Source organism: Psittacula echo (assembly GCF_963264785.1).
Source record: "Psittacula echo genome assembly, chromosome: 4".
Lineage (NCBI taxonomy): Eukaryota > Metazoa > Chordata > Aves > Psittaciformes > Psittacidae > Psittacula > Psittacula echo.
The window spans coordinates 106,537,083-106,560,531 of record NC_137738.1 but is presented as its reverse complement, the minus strand read 5'-3'; the positions used below and the strand labels follow the sequence as shown (position 1 = coordinate 106,560,531).

The 23,449-nt window shown below is 41.7% G+C and overlaps 1 protein-coding gene across 1 annotated transcript in view; it reads right to left on the bottom strand.

The window, feature by feature from the left end:
• Positions 1-5,398: 5,398 nt before the first annotated feature.
• The window catches only part of PINX1 (PIN2 (TERF1) interacting telomerase inhibitor 1), a gene marked incomplete at both ends in the record, with an annotated part of 56,023 nt that continues 37,972 nt past the window's right edge, over positions 5,399-23,449 (bottom strand). The window contains one exon of the mRNA XM_080615953.1: positions 5,399-5,998. Coding sequence (XP_080472079.1) covers positions 5,399-5,998 — 600 coding nt within the window. The remainder of the gene's footprint in view (positions 5,999-23,449) is intronic.

Below are 23,449 nucleotides of genomic sequence, written 5' to 3'. Positions count from 1 at the left end.
ACCTGGCATTCTGATTGCATTAGTAAGATGGGTTTCATCCTGCACCCTACCTAAAATGCTGGTTAAACCTGTCCTGTTGGAAGCTCTGCATTACATAAAGACAGCCAGGGCTCATGTGAAAATGCCACCTTTTAATTGCGACCGTATCGGGGTAATTAGCAGCAGTCTGGAAAAACTTAATCTTTACTTTTTCTGCTTACCTTCCCAATTCTGGTGCAGTGCTTTACCTGTATCTGGGGCACAGGAAGAAACGGAGCTCTCACAGGGCTTTGAGAGCAGGGAAATTACGGCTAAAAGCTACGAGCTAAAATAGATTGAGCAGACAAAGGGTGGAAGAAAGCTTTGTTCTCCCCATTTTCACGGATGGGGAACAGTGGCAGCAAACTCCCATGGGTCCAGCAGAAAATCTGTGCCTGAACCCAGCATTTGCACTGTACAGGCGAGACCATCCCCACTCTTCAAAAATACCCCTTTTTGACGTGGATGTGACATCTGGCATGTTACTCAGCTTGCAAGCAGTGGGTCTATTTTCACCAAGTAACCTCCCCACATCCCCCTGCTTCGTAGACATTAAGAAGTGTGAGAAAGTGCAAATCCTAAATTAGCTCAATATTCACATGTTCCTTAATTATTGATGAAGCTCTCATCTCCCAAGGGTAGTATCTGCAGATGCAGCTGGGGGTTCCCAGCAAAGAGCAGTCTCTCGTCTCCCAGCTGCTTTACCGCTGAGACAGAAGAACCAACCCTGCCCACTGCTCGGCCTCCCTGGCTCCACCAAGCTTAGCCCAGGGACTGCTACAGGGACCATTTATTTGCTAGGAGAAAACAGAGTTTTCACCTTATACAGCCAAAAATGTGGACAAAACCCCCTGCTTTTAAGATTTCCAACATGCACACAACCACAGTGCTGAATAGTTCTGCTCCATTTTTAAAATGCAGCTTTAAGTTGCAAAACACTATACACGTATTATTTCCTTTAGGTTGCAAGGGACTAGAGAATTTTGCCTCTTACACTTTAAAATTTATAAAAATAGACTAAGATAAGGAAAGAAAAATATCTTCTGAGTGACTGAGAACTTAAGTTCTGACTTGCTGAGAAACTGAGCTTGAATTTGGCTTTGGAACAATCTTCCCGCGTTTGCCACCATCAAAGTTTATGTTTTTACCATATTGACCAGTCACACATCACTAAAAGTTTGCTTATATAAGCAAGCAAAAGTTTGCTTATCTTACACGGGGCAGGTACAGAGACAGCAGCCTTGGTTATTGTCCAAGCACTCCAAGCTCTGATCCTTCCCCAGGGTTCCTCAGCCACTAAATCCGTGATCAGATTTATAACCCTTCCCACTGCAAACTTCACCTCACACTGCCTAGGAACAAGGAGGAATTAACCAAAGCACTGCTTCGGATGCTCGCAATCCTCACGCTGTTCGAGGACACGCTATCGTAAGATCCTTTTTTAAGATAGGCACGATGCTGTGCAGTGTTTCCAATAGACTTTGTGTGGTTTTCCTCTCTTCTTGGAGCTTCCTTCCTCCCCTTAGTGCGGGCAGGTTTGGAGGTTTCATGACGTAAATCGTGCCTTTTGAAGGTGGATGCTTCACAATCTTGAATCTTGTGTGTTTAAACAGGAGAAAATTGGTTAATTATATTGGTGTGTTCAGCTCACTTTCTTTGCCGAGAGCTGATTATATGAAAGAACTCAGCACTAGAACTGCCCTTTGCTTAAAGGAAAATCACATTATTTGAACACGATGAACTGTCCCCAAACACACTTCTTGAATTTCACAAAGCAGCTGCCTTTCAATATTGTCTAATGGACTGAAATGCCCATCGACCCAAGGATAGGTGGTTCTGAAATCTTAATGGGTTGTCTTGAAACTTGCGCTTTACTGAACCCTGGTTGTCACTACTTCTGCTTTACACTGGTTGTGTGTAAAGCCCTTGAACTAGTATGTCTAGGAAAGAAATCCAAAGAATGGCATGTGTTGCACACATCTGGATTGTCTTGCAGCAAGCACCAGCTCTCCCATCCCCTGCTCTAAAGGCAGGCTCTGCAGTCGGACACAGCAATAGCAAAACAGTTGAAACTCATAAAGCTCATGCAGCCTTCAGTCCGATGCTGGGAACAAGACAACTTTTCCATGGGCAATGCTTCCCAGGAGAGTTTTGAGCTTGCAGGTATTTAGAAGACAAAATTCAGCATATATATTACTGTTCATAAAATTGTGATTGCAAATCACAGTTTGGCACGTAGCAGCCTTTGCACCGACAGTTGAATTCAAGGCTTGAAGCAAAGAACGACACTATACCTGTGATGGAGGTAATTCATGAGGAACCATCATCTGTGTAAGGCTCCGCGCACCAGAAGGGGAAATTTTTTGTGTGTCAATGGTGACCGGTGATTACTGAAACTGAAAACATTTTAACACCTATGCTGTGTGTGCCTCAGTCTTGATTTGAAAGTGAAAGCAGAGTGGAGGCTCATTTTGCCTAGTTTCTACGTAATTTCACTTGGAGGTATGTGATTTTGTGCTGTGATGTGTGAGTCAACGGGCAAATATCTAACAAAAGACTTTGCTGTTTAAAAGCCTTATTTTCACAGCAATGAAACCAAGTAACTTCTTTGCGCTTACATTCTGCTAATTTAACCATTTGGGTAATGATGTAATTATTTTTCTTATGCTTTCTAAAAAAAGACCTTCTTGCCAAACCAGAGTTTGGTTAAAACTGAACTCACAACCCACTATAAACAACAAAAATATATAATTACTTTGAAGTGTGTTCCTGTTGTTTCAGTCATCCATTTCACGAGACAGTATCTGGTCAGGAGAGCTTTTTGTCCAGTAATGCAAAGTTGGCTGACCCCTAACATGCACAGAGCAAGGCAGATAAATGAATAGCTTGTTTCAAATACTAGTCTGTTATGATTTCCCCCCCTCTCCCCAACCCATATTCTGCACATGCTATTTCTCTTTGAACTCGAGGCACATTAAAATCCCACATTTCCTGGGATAGAGTAAAATTCCCACTCCTTGTACAAATAGAGAATCTTCTGTTTGTAGCTGATATTTCAATCTGGGCCAGACTTAAATCTTAGGTATTCGGTACTTAACTGTAGCAATACCATATATTTAAAAATGTACTCCTGGGTTTATTCTTCCTATAACTAACACTGGAAACTGGCCAAACACTCATAAGAATTAGCACACAGAAACCTATGGAAGATCAATGTAGAGAACAAACAAACAAGCCAAGCGGTACTTGGAGAAGTAAGCCTTACTCCTCAACTAGCACCTTTTTAAATTGAAATCCCTGAAAGACTGTGAAGTATAGTGGAATACACTATTGGAAACAAACAGGCTTTTTGGCTTTTGCTGACAAACGAAAATCCAAATTTGTGGTGAGCAAGAGATTAGAAGTGCTGCATTGCAGGAGACCCACAGAACTTTGGATGCTTCAATGCAACATGAAAAATTATTCTGCTGTATTCTTTTGCTGAGATTATTTTTTTTGCACCTTGGGCATGGAGCTTACTCACAACTCCATAGCAACCTCATCGTATTAAGTGGTATTTCATTTAAGGAAATCGGGGAATAAGCCCAGCCTCAGCAGCATCAGAACGGCTAATACCTGCACAGCACTGAAAAGCAAATGCTACTCTAAACACAGAGAAAGACACCTTGTTCTCCCTTGCAAGAAGTAAAAACACAGTAATTTTGCTGTAATGAATGAGCATGTCCTGAGAGTAAGAAAGGTGCATTGCAACCCAAGATATCTCAGAAAGTAAGAGTTCAGCTGCAGCTAAAACATCTGAAGCCATGTGGACTGGGTAGTGCACGCTTTAGTTTCATTGGACAATAAAGGCAGCTTAAAGAAATCTTTCATATTAACATCTGCATCTTGACAATGTTTTATAAACCACGTTAAGCAACTCAGCTGAGCAAAGACAATAAAAACGTACCCATTTTATTCAGCAGTGCAGGCCATTGGGATGTTTTAGATTTACACTGATGAAACGCAGCCAGGCCCAAAGCCAAATGAACAGCTAATGTTGTGAATTCCGGTCAGCCACTTCAGATTATGGCATGAGAACTGGCTGGCTTTCAGGATTGTGCTGTCCCTTTGCTGTGGCTAAAGCAGTATCAGAATCAGACTCCAGGATGGTGAATGCTGCTTTTCATTCCAATGCTTTACTTCCATGCTTGCCCATCTCTTCTAACAGCTCTTAGCTGAGATTAACATGTCGAAATTCATGCTGAATGTTTAATACCTCATACAAAACTGGTTATGGTAGTGCTGAGTTCCAGCATTGCTAATGTCCAGGTTTACAATTAGAAACAAGCTATAATTTGATTATAAACCTAAACTGCAAGTTTTCAGTGTGTACGCAGCAATACAAATGCGTCTGACCAGCTATACTTTTAAAATTCACTTGGTCCCTAATTTCAGAGAAAAAGCTCTTGCTCTATACAAGACAACTTTTTGAATGCCAGATACATCACTGAAGGTACCCTGAATGTTCCCAGAGAACCAAAGATCTAGATATAGTTAATAAAGGCACAGCTCCTTTAGCTTTGTTGCAAAGTTACAATTGCTAAAGAATAGTTAACAAATGGCTAGGAAACAAAGGGAAGTATTTTTATTTCATTCTTTAGTACTGACACTCAGGTGTAAAACTTTACTATTAGAACAAGTATTTTGGGAAGAAACAACATTTATTTTATATGTAAACAGAGATCAACGAAAAAATTAGACATGACCTTGCAAAAATCAGTGAAAAAAATACATGGAACTTTGCAAAACCTCTCCTGTTTCCAGAAGCAGAGCTGGGCTATCACAAGCGAAAACAACAGTTGCTTTAATAATAAAGGCAGTAGTAGTGTGAATTGTTCTTTATAACCTGGATGGACAAAAACACAGTGTGAAGCAGCAGGTAGTAATTCACTGCCTTTCCCAGACTTAACCACAGTGGTTAAAACCAGGTCTGATTTTGCTTGCTGTTACCTGACTGGAACAGAGCTGCACCAGAGTGAATCTGGGCTGAAGACAGCACAAGGTCTGCTGCGTTACAAAACAGCTCTTGCAAAGCCACTAAGGTGAACCTTCTGCCATACTGGAAGAGGCAAAGTGGAACTCCTTTTTGTCAAGTCTTGTTTTGCAAACATGTAAGCCTTGGCCCTACACATGGATACCTTTTTTAATAAGGCACTGAAGCTCACATTGATCTGTTACCATGTTCTCCCTTGAAAGAGCTACATTTAAACACAGTCTGTGGTTTCTGCTGGAGGTAGAGCAGTGTGCTCAAGTCTGGATCACAAATGGTGTCTGGCTGGCGTGTTTACACAAATTTCTCTAACTTGCTAAGGTACAAATCACCTGAGTCACAGCTTGACTCTTAAATGTGCTTGCAATGCTTCTTTTTCTGCACTCCTTCGATACACTCATCTGTCTCCTCTTTTTGCCTTTTGTGTTTCTTTTTATGGTGTTTCTTTTGCTTTGCCTCACAGCCCTTTACACTTAGATCTTCCCCATCAGATGCTTCCGTATAAATTTCTCCATTGCCCATGTTTTCATCACAACTAATGCTTTCCCCTTCGTGCTGCTCTTTATGTTTCCTTTTCTTTTTCCTTGAGTGACATTCATTTAAAGGAGCATCCAGTTCCTTGTCATTCAAGCTACTTATCTTCGACTGCTTCACTTTTGGTTTCTCACAATACTCTGCACTCTTGGCTTCATCTCTCTTCTGCTTCTGCTTTTTCTTTTTGACTTCGGTTTTCAGTTCTTCTGAAGGCTCCAAAGCTTCATCAGCTGTTGGGCTCGAACTGACTACCTTTGTTTCTGTGTCTTTCTGGGATCCCTTCAGTTTTGCCATCCGCTTCGCAAAATATTCCTGTACAGTGAGAACGCTCTTCACTGTATTGTAACCGTCTGCAGGCTCAGATAGACAGCAGTTTCCCTGCTTCTCTTCCTGAGACTTAGGACTGGCAATATCCTCCTGCAAGGGAACAAAGAGAGGCAGGAGCAAGAGTCAGAAATAATGGCTTTAAACATAATGGTGTTTTTTTTTTTTTGGTGCACTAGTAAGAAAAATATTAACAAACAGTACGGCGCTTTGAAAATTAATTGCAAAAATATAGAGTTGGGCAGAAATGAGATTCAGCCATGTTGTGAGCTCAGAATTCATGCAAATGTTGGTGTAAGTTTGGGGAGAAGAGGTGGCAGTATGGATGGCAGCAAGAGAATACAGAAGTCAATTCTCTGTTGGTTTAAATTTCTTGCTGTTTACCTACTCCTGCACAGCTCATGCAGATTATGTATAACACAATCATACTCAAGTGTATTACACTCACTTTGCAAAGGCACATGTCTCTACAAGATATAAAACAAAATAAAAAGTAACACAGTACAATTTATTAGCCTATGGCATAAAGGAAATCCCATGCCTGGAGCACCTCTACAGCAAAGTGCAAGAACTTATGATACACGGAGCAATCCAGCATTGATGCATCTCTTCCATCTTATCTGATCTTTAGAAATGTTTGTTTCGCAGCTGGTTTACTGTCATTGTGTCCTAGATGTTGTTATTTAAACATGCTCCATTTGATTATACATTATCAGATGGCAAAAGGAACATCACAGGTTAGATCTTACAAGGCTTCTGCATACACAAAATAAATAGCTGCTGAACTCTAGCTGCAGGTGAGTATCTATAAAAAGAGTCTAGTATCTAGAAAGTAAATATAAAACAAAAAGCAAAGTATAGCTATGGAGCTGGATGTTATGTATGGCATGAAGGGAACTGACTCTGAAAAAGCAGCAAATGCAACATGATGAAAATATATAACTTGTTAAATTATCTGTGACTTGCAAAATAAACCACCCAAAAAGGCAGCTGAAATTCAGATTTGTTTACATGGATACTGAAGCACTCAAAAATAACCCTTTATGGAATATTCTTTTGCTTGGCAAAAGTCACAAACGGCTCTTGGAAATGTCCCAGATTTTACATTGTTGTGTTTTTTTAACCCTTGTATGAACTGCAGCTAACCAAGCACACCCAGCCTGATGGGAAAAGCTGAGCAGGGGAGAATTGTGCAGAATCCTTACCAACATCTGGCCTACATCACACTTCTTGAATGGTAGGTAATCCACAGCTATTACAGTCAAGTGTGGCGAGTATGACAGAGATACTTCACTGTTTTACCATTCATAAATGCACAGACAGGTCAGAGCATCTACTCTACCCATACATCTTGTATGTGAACTGAAGTGACTATAAAATGCAACCAAATCCGAGCAGTAGTATTTCACAGCCACTTTCACGGGCATAAACTGATACACAGGGTGAAGACTAGCAGAGAACTGGGAGATATAAAATCACTTGTCTCAACACTTTATGGTTATTGCATGATGGTGTAGATAAGTGAACTGACTCTCTTCACAGCATTATTTAACCTCCTAGCTGAAGTGGGGTTTATTAGGGTTTGTGAGTAAGGTTTTGCAGGTCTAACTCCTTATGCATCCATCACCTTTACTCACGTGAGCAGGAATGCAAAAATTTGTGTCTTTAGTGATGCATTACAAGTAGCCATTTCCTAATACATTTGCTTTCAAGAGAGCTATTCCAGTGGAACGAAAGTAATGCTACACTTGAGATTCCAATAATGTTTGCTTGGGCACTTACAAAAATTAGGTACTTTTCTTGTAGGAATACCTTGTAGTGTACCTTCAGGCAAGTTTATTAAGTAACTGAAACTGTTCAGCTTTTGGCAAAGAAGCCTGAAAAGAGATGTTGAGCATGGGGGAAAAAAGCGTGTATCCACATACATCTATACATATAGTTTGAAAGGGCAGCTGCAGTACAACTTCGACAAGACAGAGTCCACAGAAGAAACAGATTGAGCTTCATTTGTTACTCTCTTTTTAATAAGATATACCCCCCAACCCAACAAGCAACATTGGTGTGGATCAAATACAGAAGCCCTGCTAAAGCAGAGTTAAACAGGTCACTTTTCCTCTTACCCACAACAAGATTTTGACACCTTGCATTGCAAAATGACAAACAGTCTCCCAGGTTTTCTGGGGCAGATGCCAGCCACAACAGTTTCCCTCCCCACCCCAGTATGTCAAATGTACTTGCGACCAGAACACCAATTACCCCTTGGCCAACCAGGAAAGGATTTTCTCATTCCCTTGGTGACTTCAAGTCCTGACAACTTAATTACGGTAATTGAAAGCAAGTATTACTTGAACTCTACACATTTATTTTATAAAATACATTAGGCATTAACAAAAAGTTCCTTTGGTTAAGCTAAGAAGTTCAGAAGGTATGCATGATCCCAGAAAATAAGAACCTTGCTCAGGAACTCTTTATTGATAAGAAATATAATAACCATGGCTCACTGAATGCAGAACTAACAGGGCATGGAGACAGGCAAAGAGGTGCCAACCCTAGAAAACCTCTTAGTTTAGGAAAAGCTTATGTGAAACCATAAATCACCTGGAACGGCTGTTAAATGCCAGAAGTGTTCCCCTCCCATGATGTACCCGTCCTAGTAGTCATGGGAACACCACTGAACTCTAAACATGGGTTTGCTGTAACCTCTGGACAGCAGACTCAGTTTATGCAAGTCTTCTCCTGCCTGTCCCAACACACATACATAGAAGTTTCAAAGAAAAATAAGATCTACATACTCAAATGCGTACTGTGTTGCTGCAACTCCTGAAAAGCAATTTATTACACAAGATAAAAGACAGAAAGAAACCTCCTCCTCCAAAGAGCTGATGATCACATAAAAGGAAAGGAGTAATCGTGCTGTAGCTGGTGGGAGGCTTGAAGAGTAGGCTTTGGAGGAGATACGTTTGTCCACACCATAAGTTCCAAAATTAACAACAAAATTGGTCTGAGAAGTTGAGGTTAAAAGGAGTTGTGAATACTTGTCTCTAGGGAATTGGTAGGATGATCCCAAGCAAGAGAAAAGGACTGCTTGAAGTATGGTGTTAAATGTGGAATAATTAAGAGGAAACAATAGGAAAATTCAAGGAGAGGCTGGGAAGTGCACAGGAAAAGACGAAGGTCAATTATAGCCAGAAGTCCCCTGTAAATATCATCTGCTTATGTAATTAGCTAAATGTATGGAAAATAATCTGAAGCACATAAAGTACTCGAGTACCACTAGCGTTGTTTTCTGCCTGTTTTCTTCACTTTAGCCACACAATGCTGATTTAATCGTTAAGTTAGCACACTAAACTTAGAGAGTGAAATCCTGGTTCCCTTGATTCCTGGGGGATCAGGGTTGTATCTCTAAGGCATCACAGTCTCAGAGCACCTTTCACCTGCAGTTATTCAGTAAATTAAAAAAATGGGGGATTATGGTCAATTATATAAGCAATTCACATCACATCGTGAAAACAGTCTGGCAACAGTAGACGCCCAAAGTGGGAAGTATTTAGGCACCTCATGAAACCAAATGAGTTTGAAACCCAAATATGTTTGCAGATTTAAGACCTTAGGTTGAATAATTAAAATCCCAAAAGAAAAGCTCCATCCACATGTTATTTTGAGAGGAAAAGCAAGATAAAACCAATCAGCAAAGACAAAGGTTGCCCATACATAAGCAACAGAAGCAGCTTGCATTAATCCCGTAAAGTTTCCCTGCTCTTCAGACTGCAAATGTTTCTGTCCTAGCACTTAAAGCTTAGAATAGGGGAATAAAAAAATCTGCTAGAGTCTCAGATATGCCACACAAGAACTACAACTGTTCAAGTCAAGTGATTTCACATGCCTTTGCCTCCTCATTTGCAAATGAGGGGGTACTAATTCACAAGCAATTTTGTTAGCCTAAATTCACAAAAATGACACAAAAGTACAGAAGGGGTGAGCATAGAGGCAGAATAAAGCTAAACTATAATTTCAGTAGATTCTCACTTAAATTACAGAAAATGGGCTAGATGAAGTAAGTAGAGGCTAAACCTCCAGCCTGAATTACAAGGCAATCACACGATCATTCAGAGCTTTAAAACGCATCAGCCCCTTTCTGCAGTCTGCTGAACCACAGTGATTAGAGACTTTCTTCTTGAGAAACCATAACAATAAGATTAATATAATCCAGTTCTGTTTCTGTTACTTCAGATCCTCACTGCAGAGGTGTGTTGGTATATTGCAGTGCATAAAACTTGACAGGCAAGAACTGAGGGCATCCCTGCATCTTTCTAAGCCAGGTCTAGCTCTAATGGAGAGAAACAGAGCAGATTATTCATGAAGAGTCACTCTGGGGCTTTGCAGACATTAATAATGACAGAGTCTTCCTTTAAGGAGCTGACAACTTCCAGTTAAGTATGAGCATAAACATTTGGACTGGGATCAAACAGGCAAGAGAGTGAACAAAGATTTGTAGCAGGATGAGTTTAAGCAGGATTAAAATAAATGCATGCATAAATAAGGCCACGTACCATCAGTTCTGAAGTCAATTCTGGCATAAGAACAGGTACTCAGGAGGCTCTAATGTTTTCAATTTACCTGATTAAGATTGGCATACTGCAGACAGCATCTTATGAAGAACTAACGATAACAGACCTCCTATAAGGAAAGGGCTGATGCAAAGAGAAAAGGGGACAATTCTCCCTGTGCTTATGAGGAAGAGGACAAGCTGCAGCAGTAGATGCAAATTACCAACATGAAACTCTGCTACTAGGAGTAATCTACCAGTAGGTATGTGAAGCCTCAACAACCACTGGGAGTCTCAACCACGGAAAGCAACTCAAGACAACCATTAGGAAGGCGTTAGGCAGAGTTAATCCTTGCTTCGAATGGAAAATAGAAGATCTGGACTCTAGAAGCATCTTCCACTCCTGTAAGGCTTTAAAATCTTAAAATAGGCATATAAATTGCCTGCCTGGTAATAAAAGAGGGTTTAATGAAAGAGATGAAAAGCGGAACACTAAGCCCAAAAAGAAATGGTAAAAAATCAGGTCACCTGCAATTTCTTTTTTTGTAGATCCTGGAATTCTAATCACCGGAATACCTCACATAAACATAGTAAGGTTTAATTATACTACTATTTTTAATGAGTGCAAATACAGCAAGGAATCCACTTATGGGAGAAACAGAATGAAAATCCTGAATGTCTAATACTGGGCTGTATGACATGGTAACACTTTTTAAAAGGACAAGTTCCAATTACTATAGAGCAGCACTTTCCTGTTTGACTCCATTAAAATAAATTCTGTGCTAGAATACATTGAAAAATCAACTACAATCTCACAGTTGGATATTAACTACTATACTATTTGTGAACTATCAGCTCTGCCTCTTACACAGGAAGGACAAGGAGAAAGGTTAGGATATAACTAATGGAAAAGGGACAAGGAAAAACCTTTTTAAAAAAATCCAACCATTTTCTCCATGGATTCATGAAGATCCGTTTTTGCTACACCTGCCTCCATCCGCAACTACAAAGGAAAGAGCAATCAGGTTACTCCTCTTGCAATTGAAAAGCCAAAGGAACGTTACTGTAGTACATCTCTGCCTAGAATAATTTTGAGGTTATTTACAGAATCACTGATCCCAGAGAAGCTGTGGCTGCCCCATCCCTGGCAGTGTTCGAGGCCAGGTTGGATGGGGCTTTGAGCAGCCTGGTCTAGTGGAAGGTGTCCTTGCACATGGCAGGGGGTTGGAACTGGGTGAGCTTTAAGGTCCCTTCCAAACCAAACCATTCTGTGATTCTATGATTGACTAGAAGTGATGTCTGGAGGTCTTCAGTCCAGCCTCTGGCCTGGAGCAAGACTACTGCTGATGCTAGACCCAGTCAGCTTCTTGTCATGGAGTCATGGAAACCTCCCAAGGTTTCCACAGTCCTTCAAGATACGCATTCCAATGTGGCACTGTATCCTTGTGAGGAGGTTTTACTACCACATAACAGCACCCATTCCATTCCACTGTATAAATCTATAGGTGCCTGGTTTTCAAGTACATTTACGCTGAATCTGCTGACTCCAGTTTTTGTTTTAGTTTTAAATTCTGTGGTGATGTGTTTCTATTAAAACTGCACTCAAATTCTCACTGGCTGTCTTGTAATTCTATTTTATATTTTTGCCAAAACCTCATCCTGTACTTCAGAAAGTGGCCAATTTTAGCATTTTCATTCATTCTTATAATTCACACATTATTACTGCTAAAATAGAAAGTCGCCATCTCTCTTGCTGAATGCATCTCTACTTATCCAAAATGCCATTTGCTTGTCATATAAACAATAATTTTTTACTCTTGTACAATGTACTGGAACCCAGCCTGTTTCCATCAATGAAACAGGAGCCGTACAATAAGCTGTGATTCTCTGCTGGGTTCTGCCTTCAGCCCGAAAACAACAGCGTCACAGGAAGCAACAGGGTTGCAAAAGTGCAACGGATTAAATTTTGGCCAGAGACTTGATTACAATGATAGTCATGGGAATTCATTCCAGCTGTCATTATCAGATCCTGGTCAGTCCTATAGTACTAACAGTTATAATATTAGGAGTTACAGCACCTGTATTTCTAATGTCAGTTTGGGAACCCTGACACCGTGGTCACGCAGAGCACACAAACTTCCTCCTACTGTTCTTACACTTTTCAGGAAAAAAAAAAAAAAAAGCATTCATTTCAGTTTAAGCTAACAAGGGCAGCGAGTAAAATCCACGAGCAGAAAGCAGCCTGTGAAAGGCTAAGGGAGAATACACAGTGAGTTAACGCACAAGAAGTCCAGAAGACTGAGGGCACACAGGGAAGCAGTTAATAAAATCAGCAAATCCAGAGCAGAAAAATCCTTTTCTCATTTTGAAAGAGACACTTAAATATCCTTGTGACATCCCATTTCACTCTGGCTACACTGCTGAGGCCAGCAAAACCTCTTTTCCTTCACATTTCCTTGCAAATTACATCTGTGCATTAGACTGAATATTAACAAAACTAAAGGAAGAGATTTCCCTTAGGATCTCTCTATTGGCACGATATAGAGATCCAAACATAGTGACTTCATCTTCCCAGAAGCACCTAAATCAATTCTAAACCGTCCTGTTCTCACCTTGAATAACAGAGGAAGTATGGTCCAGCAAAGTGAGTATAGGACTGGGAAGGTCACGTTTCCCAGGTTTTCTTCCCAGCTGGTGGGAACCCTGGAGAAGTTATGGCCTCCAGCTCTGGCACAGGCTATCAAAGCACAACATGCTTTATCAACTATATGAAACTTGCAGCAGAGCTAAGAGTTTCAGTAAGTGTAAAGTGCTCTGAGATCCTTCAGAGAGGTAGCACAGATGTGCAAGGAACTAGGCAAGTACTGAAATAACCCCGCTGTTCTACTCAGCTGGCATTGCTAAGTGGCTATGACATGTAACAGCAAACAAGACACATCGCATCTGTTCTGTATATACCCATATATAATCATATCACCAAGAGACTCAAATATAGTATTTTAAAGGAGCAGGCAGGACTAGATTAGATACAGGAAGAAATTCTTCCCTGTGAGGGTGGTGAGGCCCTGGCACAGGGTGCCCAGAGAAGCTGTGGCTGCCCCATCCCTGGCAGTGTTCGAGGCCAGGTTGGATGGGGCTTTGAGCAACCTGGTCTAGTGGAAGGTGTCCCTGCCCTGTCCCTCTAGCTGCAGGGGGCTGGAACTGGATGAGCTTTAAGGTCTCTTCCAACCCAAACCATTCTGTGATTCTGTGATTCTTGAGTTGAGGATTTCTTGCTATACCATACAGAAGAAACTGAATGGACTACATGGCCAGGCAAACTGTGAATACAAGTGAAGGTAATAACAATGGATCTGAAGATTTAAGATGCCGAGGTAAGCCACTGAGAGAAAGGATGCAATAACAATCATTGGAAGTACCCAGAGGTGAGAAAGGAGTTTTGTTAAGAATTCCGAGAGCAAGCACAGTCAGCATCACAGCTTGGCTTCTGGTGGGGGAAACTACACATAAAAATATCTGAAAATAACACCTGCCTTTGCAAAACTTCACTTCTACCTCTTTTCTAATAATAAATGTAGAAAAGTTGTGTATAAATAAAACTGCTTCTAGGAGCATCTGAAACAGATAATTCAAATGGCCAAACCTGCACTCTTTCCCCCCTTCGCCTTAGAAAACGCTTCTCAAAAGGAAAACACACACTTGAAACTCTTCCGCTTCTTTGCACTGAGAGGGTAATATGCTAGAGAGCTGATCCACGTATCAAAATCAAGTCAGACCTCTGTGCAAGGGTACAGACATTTCCTGTTTTTCAGCACAAGCTGGAGCTGAGGAGCTGCTGAGAAATACCTTGTGTCCCTTTTAGTCCCTTATTTGTTAACTGTGCCTTCATCGTGACTTGGTTCCTTTCCTCTAAGCAGGTGCGAAGAAGTGTTCGTAGCACAGGAAAATGAATCAGAACATTACAATTTAGAGCGGCATACACCATAAACACCAGCAGAACCCTTCTGCCTGAAAGCATGTGGACTAAAAGGCAGATGCAGCAAAACAAGACAAACAGCAAGAGAACCAAAATCTGAAATACAACTGCACGGATGTGTATGCACGTTTTTTTTCTTCTCTGCCATCTATAAGGGATGAAGAAAAGAGTTTGTCAGAGGAAATGGGTTTATATTTCAAGAAATACACAGTGTACCTACAGTTCATATGGATCTTACTCTTGTTTTCAAGAATTCACATACTGCAGCCTTGCAACTATAGCCAAGCCAGGTACAAACCCCCCACAGCCTTCTTTCATAAATTTATGCATTTTCCTTTATTGCTGCCTTTAGTTTTAGTGCTTCCTTGCACTATTCAGACAACTCCTCAGATCAATTCAAATTAGCACTCATCTCATCCTCTTCCCTCAAACCAAACCAACTCCTGTCACTTCATAATGCCACTCCATCTTCAAACACAGACATGCTTAACTAATCGTATTGCCCGTGTCCTACTGTACCCTCTTACTATCTGATATGTGTAACATCCTGCTCTTGTTCTGTCCATCATTTTATTGTAAGATCTCTGGGGAAGCAATTAGCCCACATGTGAGCACTATATAACATAATTAACAAATAATAACCACCAAGAAATGTAGGCCAAAAATGCAAAGTTATCAGAGCAACATTTCTGCAGAGACTTGTATTGTTCTGTATTCACTTGCAGCATTAGCTTCCAAGTTCCTGGAGGCACGTATTATACTCCAAGCAGCATAAAAGCAAAGGTGAATGCTGTGCTCTAAAGAAGACATGAGGTGTTCTGACTTTATTTGGATTTATAGGGCTTTACTATTTTTCCACATTCATTAACATTACCAGTAGTATTTACACAGAACACTACAGTTAATAAAGTTCAGCATTTGAGGTGAAACACTTATAATTTGGTTCTAAATTAGCTTTGGCAATGAGAGTATCAAAGGAGGGAAAGACAGGATGACTGTAACCATAAGCAAGATGCAACACAAACTTTGCAAGTCACCTCATTTAGTATGGAAAAACTCCTTGAGGAGGCAAGGACAGAACCTCTATTTTCGGGTAATCACCCCCACACTCCACAAACAGCACCAATTGTTGCTGTCCTAACACGGAAAGCCTAAAAGCTCCCTCTTATTTCAGCAGGAAACAAAAGATTTCCCATTTCTGAGGCTTCCTACTGTAGGACAGGTATTTCAGCTGCTTGCACACAGGCTAGGAAGTATAGAGTCCTGAGTATCCCTTCAATACTGTTTCTATTGCCTTGATACTGAAATACCAGTCTGGCTGTTCAGGTGCCCAAGCAACTAAGACAAAGGTTTCTAATAAGCCTGAAGTAGACTTCTACTTCACATGGACCTACAGAGCTAAGGAAGCATAAAAAAGCATGAAAGAAGGAAAGAAAATGAGAAAGGATCAGGTTGGGGTGGCTACTGGGATGAAGAAAGATGGCCCTTGGGATGAAGAGGGGAATGTTCAGGAAAGAAGAGGAAGTATGTGATTGCATCTCTACATTTCTCATCCTTGAGTATGTTGGCAACAGTGACCGTACTCAGAAATACTGATCTTAGATCTGGCAATAGCTGATCTTGTCTTGAAACACCAAATTAAAGTGGTCCCTACTGAGAACATGACAGTGAACAGAACATTTCAGCCTCAAAACAGGTGGAAAACTTATCATCAAGCAGTTGGCACTATTTTAGGGTAATCCCTAGAGATTATATGTGCCAGCATAACCTATACAGCTTTGTAGCCCGAGCAAGACAGAGCATGTATGCTGTGACCTGTAACAAAGATGCTGGCTCTTCATGGTCAGTTTGTGAAATCTGCACTCTTTGGCAGAACTTTGGCTCTATCAACCTGCAAAACAGCTGTTTTAACCTATGCAAGGAAAATAACTTGGATCAGCATGTACAGTTTCTGCATTACCAAGGCCAGCTTCAATGACAAAGAAAATCTTAACTATACAAGTGAAGAAGACAAGTCCCATGCTTCAGAACTGACAGATACCCATATGACATTGAGACAGTTTGTACCCTCACAGTCAGGGTCTTATCTCAGCTTTTCTGCTTGTAGGCAATCCAGCTCTGAGTTCCCAAGCCTTAAAGGTGAAAACATTTAGTTTATTTATGTTTCACATCTGTCCCCGTCCAGACTGCTCTTGGGTTTACATTGCTTTCCTCCCCTGGGAATGAAAAGCCTCACTTTCCACCTTCAAACCACTCTTCAGACTCCATTTCCTTTGGCTGGCTTTCCATGGCTGACCTTTTATTTCTTCTCTGCTTTTCTTACAGATGGTTGTGATGGTTGCTTCTGTAATTTTGACCTGGCTAAGTTTTATAGACACACGTCTTTCATTATGCTAAGTATTAGCTTTATGGTACCATAAGAAGATTTAGCAGTAATGTAAAAAAGGACAATGAGAAAATCCCCGTGCCTGTAATTCCAAATAGATTTCCTAGGATTTTGTTATTAACACTTTATGTAATGCCCTAAGGGGAATGAAGTGCTCTATGGTTGCACAGCAAACCACACAAAACACATAACCTGTGCCCCAAGGGACTGCAGGATAAAGCTATGAGTGGATATAAACCAACACAAATAATGGCCAGGGAGGCAATCCTGCAGGCAGTGTGCATGTTCCAAGCTAGAACGTCTTGTGGCAGAGGAACTTTGAAAAAGGAGTGGGAATGGGATACTTATCACAGCTTAACAGCAAACTGCTCCAGGACTAAGCAGCAAAATGAAGAGAAGACTCAAGAGGGCATGTCAGATTAAAAGAAAGACCAGTTCGTTCCCAACATCTCATTTGCTCCTAATACTGTCACAGGTACGCAAAGACAAACGATGAAAGCCACAGCTGCTGTCCCTGGTTCTTCAGCCATGTAGTGGGAAGCCATTCTATTGAGAGATAAATGATGTTGGTTGGGGTGTCAAATGCTCACTGGAAGGCTTAGAATAGCTCACTTACATGATCTCAGTGTCCTGAAGCAGAGAGAAACCAGTTGCCAGACAGCACAGAAGTTCTTGCTTTATGTTGAGCATTAGAAGGGTGTAGAGAAAAGAGAAGACCTTTGCCAAACAGACTGAGTGTCCCAGCATTTAGCAAAGGAGCAGAAGCTTTAAAAGGTTTTGTTTACCTGCAATTGGACTCTTAACAACCCAACCCTAAAAGCTGCTTTCTCTTTTGCTTTACCTCCTTTCAGTCAACCTTCCTACTACCCTGATGTCCTTTCATTAGGCAAGTCCTCTGCTAATCCCTTCTGCTGCCTGCAAAGCTGGGTGGTCCCTCCACCTTGAGCGTAGCTCCACCAACAAGTCAGCCAGCCTCGAATCTCAGCTGTGACTCACCAATGCCAGCTCAGTTTTAGTTCTTCCTTTCATTACCCCACACTTAATGCCACCAGAAAAGCAAAGAGGTGGAGCCACAAGTTTTTTAAAGAAGTCATTCCAAGCACAGGTGAAGGTCATGGCTACTCCAAGATCAGAGCTACATTCTTCATTAAAAAAAGGATAGTTGTACTAACTCTAAGCAAAGCAGTTTGGTTTCCTGTGGCTTTGCATCTTGTGGCTGGATGACCCCATATCTAATGAAGTGCAAGTTCTGATAGAAGCTGTTCCTGTGGTTATGGCATTCATAATGGCTTTCCTCTGTGTGGCTTCTCTGATGTCTAATAATACAGTTGAGCCCAGCTGGGAAAACAATTTGTCTTTCCTTTTTATGAGACCATTTATTTTCACAAAGAGTAACAACTTCGTATTTGTAAGGCTGCTGTCTGCCTATGTAATATGGTTGAAATCAGTGAGAGGATGGAATAGACAAACAGAATAATCATAAATGCTTAACTGACCCGGAAGCCAGGCTAAAAAGGAGGTAGCACTTCAAGCAGTTGAAATGATAGTAAAAGAAATTCAGTGTTGATCAAATAATGCACTTGGATGAAAGATAACATCAAATAGTATAAAAATTAGGAAGCCAGGGCGTATTTCAGTAGTCCATCCAACTTGCAACTGCTCCTGACAGTTCTGCATGTCTAAAATGTGGTATACATTCAGCTGGGCAACTTTAAAAGCAGTGTATCACACAGATACAGCTTAAAAAGAAAAACCATGTAATGCTGATGAAAGAAGCCCGAAGTCCCCAATAGTAACGTGCCAGCACTGCTTACTATTCATACTTCCCTTAAACTGGTTTCTCAGACATATCTCCTTCACAAGAACATGATTTGTGCTAAAAGGTAATCTGAGGATTTAAGATGGAATTGAGGCTCAGCTGAGAAACAGGAAAACACTAATGACAGTATAAACAACCACAAAAGACGATTTCGAGTAAATGGCTGATTTTGTGCTGAAGTAGATGAGAGGCGGTCACAGACTCTGTTCCACCACTTCTGCTGCAGAGGACATCACCTCTGGAAAAGTGGCAATAACATACAAATGGAAGTGGTGAGGGTAAGGTGCAGATGGCAACCATTAACATGACTATTTCTGCAGCAATCAACACCTCTTGAAATAAAAAAGAATCCATGCTAAGTCATAGGTGGGAAGAAGCCAACACATCACTGAAGAGGAAGAATTGTTCAATTATTATTCTGGGTATGAGCATTGCAAATGCAGGCACTGACATCCATGTTACAACCTGTTATCAACCGCAGCATGCTGAAGGGATTAAAAGCTAACATAGCACCACCATTCCTACTGAAATCCTGTGCCAGGCCAGGGTCTTCCAATTTCTCAGCTTAAATATCCATGCAGTTGCAACATCAGACCAACTCTGTTTGCTCCTAATGAAAGAGGTGATTCACTTTCTTTCAAACAGCTACACTGTAAAATGGTGATTAAAGTGCAAACTGCCCCCAAAATTTAAAGCAGAGGGAAGAATAGTCAGGTGTAAAGGAAGATGGGAGTCAAGAGGAAAATCAAAGCAGAGAATTCACTGGGAGGTAGAGATTTTATCAAAGCGATTGGTTCATTAGGCAGAAAATCTGACTGTGCATTAACACTGTACAGTAGTGTTTTCCATTAGTGAGTTCTTCAGGGCAGACACCTTTGTCTTCATACTTGTAAAACACCAATTAGTATCTTGGGCAGACTACAAACAAATCAACATTAAAACAAAGCAGTGAAATAGAACCATTTGTATATCCTGTTGTGCCTGGAGTCACTAGGACAGATTCTGCTCTCTGGAGAGAAACTATATTCTCTTCTCCAACAGTCTTGCCTGTGTGTCCTGCATGTCTGTAGTATTTAAAAAGCAGAAAGTTTGGTTTATCTCTGCTTCAGTTCAGGAGGAGCTCACCATAGGATGCCACACTGGGAATACTTGTTACACTTCTTGGGTATGTGTATTCCAGCTGGCTTTAAATTAGTACCAGTATGCAGGAGCAGAGTCCTCTGCAAGCTGCAAAGCCCACCCAACCTTGCACAAACCATCCCTCTGGCATCACTGAGTTCCCAACATGAACATTCCAACCCGTTACATCCTGTGATGGGCTATGAGCATGCTTGGGAGTAGAAAGATTGTTGAAATGGTACTGGAGGACTATATAGGGTGGAAGGAGTCAGATTTGGCTCAGTCTTGTCCGCATGGTTGGACTGTGTATTGAGAGCAGCCCTGAGAAGAACTTGGGGGTGTTGGCTGATGAGAAGCTCAACAAGACACAGCAGTGTGTACTTGAGCCGAGAAACCAACTCTGTCCGAGGGAAGGGATTCTCCCCCTCTACTCCACTCTGGTGAGAACCCCCTGCAGTCCTGCATCCAGCTCTGGGCCCCAACACAAGAAGGACTTGGAAATGTTGGAGCGAGTCCAGAGGAGGCCATGAAGATGCTCTGAGGGCTGGAGCACCTCTGCTATGGAGACAGGCTGAGAGAGCTGGGCTTGTTCAGCCTGGAGAAGAGAAGGCTCCAGGGAGACCTTAGAGCAGCTTCCAGTGCCTAAAGGGGCCAACAGGAAAGCTGGAGAGGGGCTTTTGACAAGAGTCTGTAGGGACAGGATAAGGGAGAATGGCTTTAAAGTGACAGAGGGGAGATTGAGATGAGATCTTAGGCAAAAGTTCTTCCCTGTGAGTGGTGAGGCCCTGGCACAGGGTGCCCAGAGAAGCTGTGGCTGCCCCATTCCTGGTAGTGTTGAAGGCCAGGTTGGACGGGGCTTGGAGCAACCCGGTCTGGTGGAAGGTGTCCCTGCCCATGGCCGAGGGTTGGAACTGGATGAGCTGTAAGGTCCCTTCCAACCCAAACCATTCTGCGATTCTATGACTTGGAAGGGTTCCTCGCACAAATTATCTACAGAAGTGCAAAGAGGGTTTGTTACGGACAGAAACAGCTTGTTCACTTTGAAGCAGAGTTTGGAAGAGAATTTACTCATGTGGATGACTGGTCACCAATATCCAGGAGGAAAAAGAAGGACTAAGTTATACCAGCAAAGGCATGCACATTAACTCAAGAGAATCTAATCCAAATCCACTTTCAACCTGCCCTGGCAAATACAGCATCCTCCCCCACACAGTTTCTAAATCAGAAAAGCCATTTAGTATTGTTTAACCCTAAAGTATGTTCAAAGGAAAGGCCAGATGCAGCAAAAATCTATTGGTCTAGGATCACAGTAATGGTTATGATACCAAACTACAGATTCAGAGCCTGAAGAGCCTGTGAGTCACAGTAATGGCTGGTCACACTGTACTTGCTATAAGCAGAAAAATGGCAATTTAAACTAATGATTGAAAAAATCTGAAAATATGCCAGCCACATCCCTGTCTGGCATGCCAGAAACTATTAATACTCTAACCAAGGCTACTAGGAGGAATGCATGATTTGGGGTTTATAATTCCTAGAGTGATGTTAATAGCAGAATCACAGAATGGTCTGAGTTGGAAAGGACCTTAAAGCTCATCCAGTTCCAACCCACTGCTAACGGACACCTTCCACTAGACCAGGTTGCTCAAAGCCCTGTTTGACCTGGCCTTGAGCAATGCCAGGGATGAGGCAGTCACAGTTTCTCTGGGCAACCTGTGCCAGGGCCTCAGCACCCTCACAGGGAAGAACTTCTGCCTAAGATCTCATCTAAACCTCCCCTCTGTCAGTTTAAAACCGTTCCCCCTTGTCACTACATGCCCTTGTAAAAAGTCCCTCTCCAGCTTTCTTGTAGGCTCCTGACGTTAATGTCAAAAATTGGAAGTGAACCACCATATCATCTCTATGTTCTGCTTTTCAGAGAAGACAGGAATTAATAACTGCATTTGTGAGTGAATAATGGTTCTAGATCACCTCACACCTTGTCCTGAGAAGCTCTTGTGGACAGCAGCTTGGTAACAGAAAAAGGTGAGATTCAGAGATCTCATGAAAGAGTTAAATATTCAAACAGGTAATATCTGAATTTTGAAAGACTTTGGCCACCAGAGCTACTTCCCTGCAACAGTTATGAGAAGCTGCTGCCAATATTAACATCAGAAGGCAGATACTGACAGGTCTTTTTTGCCCAGTCAGATGCTGGTATTGACACTCATTCAGAAAAGCGGGTGCAAACATGCTTAAAAGGACATTTTCTATAGCAACGGCTTCTCGAGTAACTAAGGAATTTACTGACAGTCATGAAATCTCTGGCAGGAGGGTGGAAGGCAGTGAGGTTAGCTTCCCAAATGTCCTGGGGCACGGAAAAGCTGATGCAACTCACGTAACAACGGTTCCTACCATACTGCCGAAGCCTGGGTAGTTTGAGAGATGAGTGACAGCCTCCCCAAGCTGTGTAGCATGCAACAAGAATTAGTGAAACTTGGTAACGTGTCCTTCCAGACAGTGGCCAAGTGATGTGGAGGATGGGTGATAAATTATATTTACAGGTCAGGCTCCTCATGAGAGGTCAGATTTTTGCAGAACCAACAGCTAACTGAACTTTTCTTTAGACTTGAAAGCAAACGACAAGTTCCTTACACAAGAGTTACTAACCTGCTGTTAGAACTCAAAGCAATAAACAGTATCCCTTCTATGGCAAAGCCCCAAAATGCTTTACCAGTGTTAGAACTAAACGGGACCAAGTTGTTGTAAAAAAAGTAACCCTGCAAAGAACTACAAGTAACAAAAGTACGAATAACAAAAGGTGGGTAGAATTACCATCCAAATTTCTAGCTCTGCATTTTACATCCTGGTTCGTAGCATGCCCTCTAAGCAGACACAGTGTGCTAGTGCAGAAGGTAAAATTGATTCAGGGAGAGGAAGCTGATCTAATTCTGCAGAGTCCAGGGGAAGGGTGAGCTGTGCACAAGGTGCGGTATGTTCCCTTGCAGACTGGGATCTTCACACCCAGTGCTCAGACCAGTTTCCAGTTTTCCCGTCTTGAAGAAAAGGGGATGTGGGTGTAAGCTTGGAGCTGAACTCCCAGCTTGAGGTGCTCTGCTTCTCTGAAGACCATCATCAGCATCCCTGTATTTGGAGTTTGAATCTGAAACTGTCAAAATTTATGTCTTCAGTACATTGCTAGTTTGAAAGCAGAAGAAAAACCTCAGTTTCAACAAATTTAATCTGGTCCCAGATTTGCAGCACGCAGATTTTGCAACTTTCCCAAGCAGTTGTGCTTGCCTTTAAAGCAGGGCTGAAAATAATATGAATCCTGAAAAGCTCGCAGCCATGTGAGAAGGACAATGTAAAAGGTTCCAAGATAATTTTTTTGAACACCAGAAGACAAGGTCTGGGTAGGTAGCTGCCAGTCTGCTACGGATGACAGAGCAGCCAAATGTGCAGGGTACAATTTGCATCTGAATCATGGGGACTGGAAGAGAACTAGGAAGTTGAGATTATAATGAGATTAATCATGCGATTCTAGGGATCCAATATCTACGCTGCATTTAGGAAGTTATTTGGGGTTCACTGGAAAAAAAATATCTGAATTGAAGGAGGAAGAGATAAAAGTTTGCTGGTTTTCCAATCAAAGCCAGACAGTATCAGTTATGTGACCACAAACTGAGATTAAGGACTGTAGTAAACCCCAAATTCCAGAC